At 39.4% G+C, this 12,691-nt stretch overlaps 1 protein-coding gene across 1 annotated transcript in view; it reads right to left on the bottom strand.

Moving 5' to 3' along the window:
* LOC140729830 (uncharacterized) overlaps positions 1-12,691 on the bottom strand; it is a 167,914-nt gene that overhangs the window by 10,218 nt on the left and 145,005 nt on the right. The window contains exons 41-46 of the mRNA XM_073050043.1: positions 10,822-10,926; positions 8,637-8,677; positions 8,421-8,543; positions 7,786-7,884; positions 3,343-3,471; positions 2,847-2,886 (exon numbers count right to left, since the gene is read on the bottom strand). Of these exons, the coding sequence (XP_072906144.1) occupies positions 2,847-2,886; positions 3,343-3,471; positions 7,786-7,884; positions 8,421-8,543; positions 8,637-8,677; positions 10,822-10,926 (537 nt within the window). The remainder of the gene's footprint in view (positions 1-2,846; positions 2,887-3,342; positions 3,472-7,785; positions 7,885-8,420; positions 8,544-8,636; positions 8,678-10,821; positions 10,927-12,691) is intronic.

A 12,691-nucleotide genomic window follows, 5' to 3' on the forward strand; every position in this document is an offset into this window, starting at 1 on the left:
AGCTATCAACTACAGCCTTAAATATATCCGCGGACTTTGCCTCCACTACAATCTCTGGCAGAGCATTCCACAGGTTCACTGTTCTCTGGCTAAAATAATTCCTCCTTACCTCTGTTCTAAAAGGTCACCCCCTAAATTTGAGGCTGTGCCTTTTAGTTCTGGACACCCCCACCATAGGAGACATCCTCTCAATGTTCACCTTATCTAGTCCTTTCAACATTTGGTAGGTTTCCATGAGATCCCCCCCCCCCCCCCGCATTCTTCTAAATTCCAGTGCCCAATGCTTCTCATATATTAACCCCTTCATTCCTTGAATCATCCTCGTGAACATCCTCTGGACTCTCTCCAATGACAACACACCTTTTTCTGAGATTTGGGGTCCAAAATGTTGACAATACACCATGTGTGGCCTGACTAGTGTCTTATAAAGCCTCAGCATTATCTTCTTGCTTTTATATTCTATTCCCCTTGAAATAAATGCCAACATTGCATTTACTAGCTTTACCACAGAATCAACCTGTAAATTAACCTTCTGGGAGTCTTGCACGAGGACTTATAAGTCCCTCTGCACCTCTAATGTTTGAACCTTCTTCACATTTAGATAACAGTTTGCACTATAGTTCCTTTTACCAAAATGTGTTATCATACATTTCCCAACATTGTATTTCATCTGCTATTTTTTACCCATTCTTCCAATTTGTCTAAGTCCTGTTGCATTGCTTCCTCAGCCCTACCTACCCCTCCACCTATCTCATATCATCTGCAAACTTTGCCACTAAGCCATCCATTCCATTATCCAAAATAAAAATACCTCATATCATAGCAGTAGAAATCTTAACCACACATATAAATTTGCTGAGTATCCCCACAAGAAAATGAATTTCAGTGTTGCATATAGTGATATATATGTACTTTGATAATAAAATTTACCTTGAAGTTTGAACTTTGAGCAAGACCCTGACAGCAGTTAGGCACAAACTGATAAGTAGAATTTGTCATTTGTACCATAAAAATGCCAGGGAATTATGCTCTCCAACAAGACTGTATCTAGCCATTTACTCTTCAATGATATTACCATCACTGATAACTCCACCATCAGTATTCTAAAGCTACCAGCATACAATAGCTGCAGGATGTTCTCTCTACAATAATTTCCCATAGCTTCTCTGGCACCTCCCAAATCGCCAGCACCTACCACTTGAAAGGCCAACATTTGGGTGTGCCAACATCTTTAGGTTCTCCAAGTTGCACACTATCCCGACTTAGAAATATACCACTGATTTTTCATCATCTCTCATTCTAAATCCTGGAATTCACACTTTTTATGCTTTTGGGAATACCCTCAGCAGACAAGCAGCAACAATCCCAGAAGGTAGGCACCACCACTTTCTCAGGATAATTAGGTGGAAACAATATGTAAGTAGAAAGGGAAACAAAGGTTCCCTTTGTTTTCAGATCAACTTGAGTGGCAATCAGAGAAACCTGTACTTCAGGCTGGTGGGGAAGTGTCACCATTCTCACTTTTCCTGTTCTGATAACTATACTGGACTGCTTGTAGAACTAAATACAGTATTGGGGAGGACCTGCTACTCACTTCTGTTGAAACTTCAGATTAGACCTTCCTTGTGCGGTGAAAAGGATTTTCCTTTTATCATGTGAGAATGGGATGTGTGGTCACACAGATACCACAAAGACTTTAATTAAATGTCATGTTTGCAGTATGCCTTTAAATAATAAAACAAAAAGTGAACCACATGGATCATTCCTGTGGCCTTTTCTAATTATTTGGCTTCCAGCTATGATGAAGAGGCACACCTCAGAATACTTTGATTCTGTTTGCTGACAGTTCCCAGTAGAGTGATCTTAGATGAATTTTGAAAGTTCACTGTTCAAAGTAAATTTATTATCTAAGTACATATATGTCACAATATACCACCCGGAGATTCATTTTCTTGTAGGCATTCACAATAAATACAAAACAACACAACAGAATCAGTGATAATCTGCACATGACAAAGATAGACGAACAACCCATGTGCAGAAGACAACAAACTGTGCAAATACATTAAAAAAATCAAAAATAAATATGCAATAAATATTAAGAACATGGGTTGTAAAGTAATTAAAAGTGATTCTATAGGTTGTGGAATCTGCTCAGTTTAAGGGTGAGTGAAGTTACCTCCTCTGGTTCAAGACGGTTAAGGGATAATTACTTCCTGTATAATTAAGTTATGTCTAAACACTGAGCAATAAAGGTCTGATCCAAAACAGCCATTACCCAAAATGTTTGCTCAATTTCAATTGCACAAGCTGCTGCCTCAACAACTGCAGTTTTTGTTTTCATTTAATGATTAGAGTTAACCTTAGAACTACTCTCAGAAACACAGATATACATTTAGTACTTTGATTAATTCATGCTGACCCATTTGCAATCAACAATTGCCCAGATGTCTAAACACCTCTCTGTCCCTTTGTTAGGGAGAGAGAGTCTGTTGTATGTCGAATTGTTGGGCAAATGAATAGTTTTTGTTGTACTGCAGATAATGGTCTTTCTCAGGAGCTTTGATATTGCTTACTTGGTGGGTGGAGGGTGCTGATTTTTTTTGCTGAAGTAAGTGGGGACAGGGAGGGTCATTGCTTTGCTGCAGCTTGTGCGTGGGAGGGGGGATCAGGGTGGGGGCTTTGGGATCTAACGTTTTTACTGTCACTCATTTTTTTGGGGCATGTCAAGTTGTATATTGTACACATTTCTCTGATATTAAATGGAACCATTGAAACTATTCTACTGAGTTGAGAACTTTATATATTTTTTGATCCAAATATTACTGCACATCTTTAATACTTACAGGTCTTGCAACAGCCATTTTCAGTTGTAATAATTGTGCCCTGTAACATGAAGCAAATTGCAAAGTGTCAGATGTTACCCGATTACAATGAAATGTATAATTTACAAAAAATAACAACTGGATTTATCTAGCCAGTAGCAAGCTGGAGGTGGATTCTCACTCATTCTCCAAATAAACATGTATTGACTGTGTAGTGGTTGAGTAGTATACACTTTCATATAATCGGTTTTAACTTCCAAGCCTCCTTCATTGTCTGTAGACATGAGTACAAGCAATGCTACAGACTCATACAATATGAAGTGCATCAGTGTCAGTTTGCAGTAGTGGGAATTTTTTAATGCTAACTGAACAAACTTGTTGTGTGCTAATACTGGCAGTTCAGCAGAGTGATTATAATTGAATATACAGTATCTTGGTCCATTTCAAAGTACATTTTGAAAATATTATAATACAAATTCATAGTTCTATTAATTAACTGAAACATATGTATACTTACTGGTTTGCAGTTTTCTGGATCAAAATCAGGGCAAACTGCCTTGGAACTGGTTGAAATTAAACTCTCATTAATTTTCACACATTCATAAGTTATGCACTTGTCATAAGTTGAAGGCCATTCTTTGCCAGGCTATAATAGAAAAAGATTATATTTCAGAAGGTATCTGCAGTTTAAAAAAAAATATATTTTATATTTTATATAACATTTTCAAGATTCAAGACACAAGATGATTCAATGTCATTTCCAGTACAGTACATAAGCAAAAAGGAGAATGAAAACATTTTTACTGCAAATCTGATGTGGCACAAAAAACATAATAAGATAAAGAACACAATAAATATAAATATATAAGATTAGCTTATCTACAATACATGTATTGATTGCTTGTATGTCCATAAAGTGACACTGGGCACAGGAATGTCTGTGTGTAAAATGACTATGACAGTAAATAATAAAGCAGTGGTGGTTGCGGCTGTTGAGGGGTAGGCAAACAGCTGGAGGTGTTGATCAGCCTTACTGCTTGGGGAAAATAACCATTTTTGAGACTGGTGGTCCTGGCATGGATGCTACAGAGCCTCCTCCCTAATGGGACTGGGACAAACAGTTCATGAGAAGAGTGGGTGGGATCCTTCATAATGTTACTTTTTAGGCACCTTTCTTTATATATATCCTTGATGTTCCATGATAAAATATAGGCATCAAGTTAACCTTTGTGTAATATAGTATTCCATCCATTAAAGTTTTTATTTGAAGATCTACTCTTACTCAAAAACGTATGTGCAATATTTGCCTAGATTCTGTACATTAATTTCCCAGCAAGCTAGACTACATTTTAGTTATTTAGAACACAGAACATAGAAATCTACGGCACATTACAGGCCCTTCAACCCACAATGTTGTGCAGACCGTGTAACCTACTCTAGAGACTGCCTAGAATTTCCCTAGCACATAACTCTCTATTTTCTAAGCACCATGTACCTCTCTAAGAGGCTCTTAAAAGACCCTACTGTATCCACTTCTACCACCACCACCAGCTGTGCATTCCACACTCCCTCCACTCTGTTTGTGAAAAACTTACCCCTGATATCTCCTCAGTACCTATTTTCAAGCACCTTAAAACTATGCCCCTTCATGTTAGCTATTTCAGTCCTGGGAAAAAGCCTCTGACTATCCACACGATCAATGCCTCTCATCATCTTATATACCTTTATCAGGTCACCTCGCATCCTATTTGTTTCTATCAATGTTCTTTTACATTTTAAGCAGCTGGTGCTAAAAAAAATCAACTTATTTTGAAAAACAGACTCATTTTGAGGTAAAGCTGCTACTAAGTATTTTCAAAAATTAGGGAAATTATAATACACAAAATAAATCTGTTTTGAATTTTAAATTCTTACAGGGCTTAAAAACAGGACATACTGGGAACACTGTGCAGGTTAGGCAGCACCTGTACAATAAGAAGCAATAATTGAACTTTTGACCTGAACATTGTCTGTTTCTCTTTCTACTTGCTGAAGACTTCAGCCTTTTCTACTTTGATGTCAAATTTCCAGCATTTAGCTTTGTACAGAATGATATGGAATTGATACCTTAATTGGCTGCAATGTCCAGAGATCACTTTCACTATGTAAGTTGACAGAAAGGGATGAGGGAAATCTTCACCCAGAGCAAGTGCATCTTACAGAAGATTAGTGGCTGAGTATATTCAAGACTGGGTTTGACAGATTTTTAGATGCTCAAGAAATTATAAAAAGATGGTTAGTGCATCAGGTAGATCAGCAATGGTGTTATTGAATTTTAGGGTAGGGTTATTCCTGTTATTCATTATATTCTTGGCAGGTAATTCAGCTCCTTGAGTGCCTTTCTATGAGCTCAAAAGTAATCTGTGTTACTCTATCTACTATAAGTAAGTAAAAATAAGCTAGATTAGAAACAAAACCAGTGTGGATGACTTTGAGTTATGATCAAGCTGTTTTCACACTTTTGTTTAATGTGCTATAAAATTTAGAGTCTAAGGAATGAGAAGATAGCAAGGTCAACTACAGGACAAGATAGCTGTGAGCTGTGGTCTCCATTGAGGTCATGACTCAGATTTAGATATATTTTAGGTTCTTAGGGACAGTTTTGGGGGCAGAAAGGGGAATTAAAGGTCAGGTTAGGGTGTAGGGACAGGTATGTGGGGGAGTTAAAGGTCATCTGTAATCTAGGCCTCCACACCATGTTGGAAGGCTAGAGTTGTAAAGGTTGGACAGATGTTGGGCGAACAGACCAGCAAAGATGAGGGCTGGTGGCTGCCAGGTCAGTAAGTTTCAGAATTGGAGTTGTGTGTGGGCAGGAGGCACGAGGGCCTTTGCTGGTTAGGTACAGTTGATAAGACCAAAGTTCAAGACCTAGAGATCAGGGGTCCCAGTCATCAGAGTGTCTGGAGTTTAAAGCCTGGAGTTTGGAGTTCCAACCAGGGACTTCGTTCATTGTCATTGGCAAGATTGAGGGCCAATACCAAAGATTGAAGTGCAGAGGTCAAGGCTCGATGGCCAAAGCCCTGAGTGTGTGAGTCTGTGAATCCAGTGGTGAACTCAGAGGCCCAATGTCTATTAGTTTGTAAGTCCAAAAGAGGCTGGAGCCTTGGGGATGGCCTGTCCTGGGTTTAGAGGACTGTCTGAGTGGGTGGCTGTGAGGGAGGAACAGGGCTTGTTTTGCTGTCATTGTTTGTTTGCTGCTGCTCTGATGTTGTTTTTGTTTGTGATGTTCTGTTGAGCATTGTGGACATGCTATGTTTGCTCTAGAATGTTTAGTAACACTTGCAGGCTTCCCCCAGCATGTCCTTATGTTGTGTTGGTTATTAACGCAAATGATACATTTCACTGTATGTTTCGATTTACATGTGATAAATAAGTGAATCTGAATCTGAATAGAGAAATAAAATCAAGTAGAAGTTGAATGTTATAAACAGCTAATGTGTGCAATAAAATGAGCATGTCTGTAGCTCATGTTGTAGACTTGGACTGTTGTAAAGGGTGAAAGGCTCAACGGTAGGCATGTGGAACAAGCTTTAAAGATGCATGCTTGCAGCGTCTTCACTTGTGGACAATGTAGGCTGGAGTTCATTCAGGATCTCACACTGTCACTGGGATGTTCTCTCCATCAGCTAACATTGTTGATGCTATTATTGGAAGGAGGTGTTGAAATGCCTTTTCTACTGCTGCCTATAACTATGAATTAAAGAGAAGGAAGATTGAGCAATATTTCTCAGACTGAACTGGGCTCTGTCCATGTACAGAAGCTGTAGACAATGGTTGTGTGGACTGCAGTAGTGTCACATGTGTTATATTAGGGTGGGGAATATGTATGTATGGCATCCATTAGTCTTGCAAGACCATGGATCTGCGCCTGGAAAGTCTTCTCCGGGGCGCAGGGCTGTGCAAGGTTTTATGGAAGACCGGCTGTTGCCCATGCAGCAAGTCTCCCTCTCCATGCCACCGATGTTGTCCAAGGGAAGGGCAAGGGCTGATACAGCTTGGCACCAGTGTCATCGCAGGAGTTGCCAGAACAAGGTTGAAGACAACGTCAGACTGCCTTAGGGACTCCAGCTCCAGATTTGTCTTCAGAGTTTACTCCCGATGCCTTTCCTATGAGTGGGTATGGCCACAAGGCAGTGGAGGTTTGAAATCAGAGTTTTCCCTCTCTTAGATGGACTGCCTTCCCAGACTGACAATCTCCATCTTCCCAGATATACCTGAGGAATATGAATTTGCACTAAAAGTCCTAATGATGAAGTCTCTTGGTTTATACTGAGTTAACACAACATAAGGGGATAATTCACACAGTACCTTGATGTTATTGAACTTCTAGCACCACTACCTGTGTGTCCTAACCCTCGGTAGAAACTGTTAGTTCTCTGCCTCCCACCTTTCCTACCACAGCTGTGGTCACAAATGGAAAACCACAGGCTGGCTCCCTCTTGTGAAGTGCAGTTCCTGAATGCTAACCAGATCAGAATGTGGCAGTTCACAGCAGAACTGCTTCTGTGTGATCCAGCTTAACTTTACAGTAGTCAGCATTAATAAACTTGTGTAGCCTGCTGATGTGATTTGCACATGTGCAGTGGTAGCTGCATTCAAAACTTGGCAAGTGAACTCTGTCTGCAGCTTATTTATTAAGTGAAGAGAGAAATGAAGAAGCATAAATAGTTAAGGAATAAAATAAAATTACCATGCTTTGATTCCTAGGAATAAAAAAACAATCAATTAAGAAATAAAGTTTGAAAGTTGAAGTTTAGGTAAATGTCAACAATTTTAATTCCAACATAGTTTGAAGGTTTTAACTGGGTGAGAAAGTGGCCATTTTCCCTATTATATCTTGTGAAATCTTGAAATTTTAACAAGAAATATTTTATTAACAATGCCACAGTTACTTATTTTAATATAATCTGATTATACAAACCGGCAGAAGTTGGACAGGTTGATCTCCAGGGTGTATCACACATTGCGTCTGGACACATTTACCACAGCATTCACCAGGCACCTCGAGGTACTCAGAACCCTGTTGCAAAGTGCATTCATTAGTTCCCTGATAAATATTTGTTGGATCTCAGCAATAAATTAATAACGCTTGAAATTTCAAATTATAACATTTCAATATTTAAAGAGTAAACACGAGGAAATCTGTAGATGCTGGAAATTCGAGCAACACACACAAAATGCTGGTGGAACACAGCAGGCCAGGCAGCATCTATAAGGAGAAGCACTGTCGACGTTTCGGGCCGAGATCCTTCGTCCTTATAGATGCTGCCTGGCCTGCTGTGTTCCACCAGCATTTTGTGTGTGTTATTTCAATATTTAATTATTTTTGGTTTCCTTTTTTATTTTGATACTGTTCTGTCCAGTGGGCCACAGATGACTTTAATTGTTCTGAGATTTGCAACTTGTTTTTCATAATAGCTAGCAGGGGCTTCTTAACCAGGAACTGAGGTCAACATGATGGCTGGAGTTACACAGACAGTGTCACTAAATGGTCTCCAACTTTCAAGTGCAATTTACTGCAAAATATTATCAGAAATAAAACATGAAAATTATTACTTGTGCACAGTCCTTGTTGCATTCTTTATTCCGACAAAACATGGTATTCAGCTGAGTAGCTGGATCCGTCTCATTGCTGCAAGTACATGTTTGGCATTCACTGAGAGGAATAATTGCACCAGGCTGCGTGAAGAGAAGAAAATCAGTTAATTTGATTCACCGTTTAAAATGAATTAATCATAGGAAAAAAAGATGCATTTAAAACAATCAACTTACGTAGTACATTGACCCTTTAATTACACAAACATGCAGTGGCTCTACAAAAGAAGCAGAAATGAGGATCATAAAATTAATAATATTGAAATAAAATATCTGGTTCACCCAAATACAGAAGCATGAAAACTTAGAGCCTTTACATCCCATCTCATCCATGTCAACCAAAATGCCTACCTACACTAATGCCAATTGCCTGTATTTATTCCGTATCGTCTACCCCTGTCCTGTCCAACAAATGTCCAAGTAACTTTGAAACATTTATGTTTTTATCTGCATCCAGTGCACCCGTAGTCAGCTTGTTCCAGACATTCAGTACCCACTGAGTGGAAAAACTTACCCCACCTTTCCATTTCTCCCCTCTCGTCTTAAACCTGAGTCCTCTAGAATAAAACTCGGATGATTGTTTTATTTTATAAGCCCCTATAAAGTCACCCCTCTGTCTCCTACATCCCTTAACTACAGCCCTCCATTCCAGAAAACATTGTGGTGAATCTCATCTGCACTCTTCCTTTTGCTACCACAGCCACACAGTAGTGTGGCGATCAGTGTCATGACTATTCCATACAGAATAAGTACGTATCAATATTGAGTACATCTTCATTCCTAATGTGTTAATTTCACAGAGCAGTTACATCCTGTGTTCATATCCACAGAATAAGAGTGGCACAGTGATTCGATGGTTAGCACCGTGGTCGAACAGCTTCAGTGACCTGCATTCAATTATGACCAAGGGTGCTGTCTAGAGTTTTCAAGTCTCCCTGTGACTGTTAGGTTTGACTTGGGACTTTTTCTCATGTCCCGGGACTTCCTAATTGGTAGAGTATTGGGACTGCAGAAAAAATCATTGCAGACACTATCTTTTTCAAAAGCTCCCTGCTGGAAAGTGCAATAGAGCTATTAAAACAATAACTTCACACCGTCTTAAAAGTTTCTTCCATAGACAATTAAACTGATCAACCATTCTTGTTAGCCCCGATGTAGAAATCTTTAAACCAAATTTTACAATGCTGTTTACATTAAAAATATGTGATGCTATTTATTAATGTATTTTTGCACATTTTATTCTATATCTATACTTTAACCTCTAACTTTATTTTTATGTAATTCTTTATTCTTATAAATGTTGAACATTGTTTATTTTGCTGTATGTTGCTGTGTGGAGATGTGGAGAGGCTTAACCCGGAAGCACAGCAGCAGAGGTGATTTAGCAGTAAATAATACTTTAATAATAAACTGCTGACCGTGAGGACCACAAACTGAGAGAGAACAGATAGCGGTAACAAGGTAACTGAGCAACTGCTTGAGGCTGGCTGGTTTGATGAGTGAACAAGGGCTGCTGGGTGTAAATAGGCTTCAGGTGATGAGTTGGAAATAAACGGCAGGTGATTCCTGTTAGCTGGATGAAGACTGGGAGGTGCCTACCATCAAATTCTCATGTGTTTACTCTTTCATTCCAGGGAACATTCTAAAGAATCTCCTCTGGACCCTCTCCAATGCCTGCACATAAGGCACTTAAATTTGCTCACAATACTCCAAGTGCAGTCAGACCAATGCCTTATAAAGCCTCAGCATTATATTCTAGTCCTCTTGATAGGAATGCTGACATTGCATTTACCTTCCTCACCATCCTCTCAACCTGCAAGTTAACCTTTACATTTAACATGAAGAATAACTTTCACAGTAGATTTGTTAGTATCAAACAGTTCATGCTGCCTGGTCTGCTGAGTTCCTCATGCAACTTGTGTGTGTTGCTTTGGGTTTGTACTATCTACAGATTTTCTAATGTTTATGACCTGGGTTTACTGGACAACTGAAGTTTCATAAAACTTGCTCAAATCTTGGAAATTACCCAGAGCTTACTGTAAATTAATTATACATGAGTAGTTGGTTGAATTGAAATTAAAACTGTACTGATTCTTAGACTCATACGAGAGCTTTTTTCATTCAAGGAGACAATTTCCAGAAATTGTGCTGAATTGGTTGCATTTCTGGGATCTTTTTGCCAATTTGAGGACACAGAATTGCTCAGAGGTAGGGTACATAATGCATAAGATAGCACTGCAAGCTCGAAAGAGGTTGATTGGCAGTCCTTCCTCATTTTGTACTTATTATTTCAATTTTAAACAATGGGTATGAGTTATTATGCTTGCTGCTAATGAAAGCACACACTACTTCATTAACTTACCACATGAATGAACTGGGCAACACTTCCCTTCTGGAGTCTTTGATGATGCCTTAAATCCAAGTTCACACTGAATATCTGATGGAGGACAAAGGTTGCTGTTGCACCCTGGAAAAATCACAAGGCAAGTATGAAATTAAACTGTTGTAAGCTAATTTCAAGTTATTTCTACAGTGATCTGCTTGAATAAATCCATTGGCCCAGGTTTTGTGGGATATGTTGGCATTTACTAGTGTTAAGGCTATCATTGCCTTCTGCAGCAATGTGTAAGAGTTCCTTTGTGAACTCAAAGATGTGAGTGATCTGGGAATGTGAACATCCACTCATTTTCCATCATGTCTGCACAGCACGGGGCAGAAAGCGTGGCCCCATTCATTTCAGTGATAGGGAATGGTTGCTTAGTTGGAGCAAGTACTGAGGTCATCTTTCATATAATTTGAGCATATTTTAATTGTTCCTGATTTTAATTGGTTTTGATTTTAATTGTATATACTTTATAAATGATCAAGTTTGAGAAGCTTGTAATAAGTTACTTTCAATGTTTGTTTCTCTTTGTTTTAATATCTAATGATCCAGAATCATTCAGTTTCTAATTAACTGTCTTTTAACAATTCCAATGAAGCCAAGTTTTCTTTGCTTTGTTCTCAAATCAGAGTTTGTTCTGGCTCTCACACCATGAAAGACTAGGTAGTTTGCACAGTCAGCTCATCACTAACCACAAATTCTGCATGAGTGTTATGACTCCTGGTCCAGCAGAGTACTTTGTGAAAAGCAGTCAGCTGCGGAATAAGATCATGCAAAAACAGAAATACTGTAGATTAACAAAAAAGTGAGGTACTGTCCGAAGATTCAATGTCCATTTAGGAATCGGATGGCAGAGGGAAAGAAGCTGTTCCTGAATTGCTAAATGTGTGCCTTCAGGCTTCTGTATCTCCTACCCACTGGTAACAGTGAGAAAAGGGCATGCCCTGGGTGCTCGAGGTCCTTAATAATGGATGCTGCCTTTCTCAGACTCTCTAAAGATGTCCTGGGTACTTTGTAGGCTGGTACCCAAGATAGAGCTGACTAGATTTACAACCTTCTGCAGCTTCTTTTGGTCCTGTGCGGTAGCCCCTCCATACCAGACAGTGATGCAGCCTGTCAGAATGCTCTCCACCGTACAACTATAGAAGTTTTTGAGTGTATTTGTTGACATGCCAAACCTCTTCAAACTGCTAATAAAGTATAGCCATTGTCTTGCCTTCTTTATAACTACATCAATATGTTGGGACCAGGTTAAATCCTCAGAGATCTTGACACCCAGAAACTTGAAGCTGCTCACTCTCTCCACTTCTGATACCTCTATGAGGATTGGTACGTGTTCCTACGTCTTACCCTTCCTGAAGGCCACAATCAGCTCTTTTGTCTTACTGACATTGAGTGACAGGTTGTTGCTGTGGCACCACACCACTAATTGGTATATCTCACTCCTATACACCCTCTCATCAGCACCTAAGATTCTACCACCAATGGGTGTATCATCAGCAAATTTATAGGTGGTATTTGAGCTATGCCTAGCCACACAATCATGTGTATATAGAGAGTAGAGCAGTTGGCTAAGCACACATCCCTGAGTGTGCCAGTGTTGATCATCAACGAGGAGGATATGCTATCACCAATCTGCACAGACTATGGTCTTCCGGTTAGGAAGTTGAGTATCCAATTGCAGAGGGAGATACAGAGGCCCAGGTTCTGCAACTTCTCAATCAGGATTGTGGGAATGAAAATATTAAAAGCTCAGCTATAGTTGATGAACAGCATCCTGACATAGGTGTTTGTGTTGTCCAGGTGGTTTAAAGCCGTGTGGAAAGCCATTGAGATTGCATCTGCCATT

Source organism: Hemitrygon akajei, chromosome 6 (genome assembly GCF_048418815.1).
Source record: "Hemitrygon akajei chromosome 6, sHemAka1.3, whole genome shotgun sequence".
Lineage (NCBI taxonomy): Eukaryota > Metazoa > Chordata > Chondrichthyes > Myliobatiformes > Dasyatidae > Hemitrygon > Hemitrygon akajei.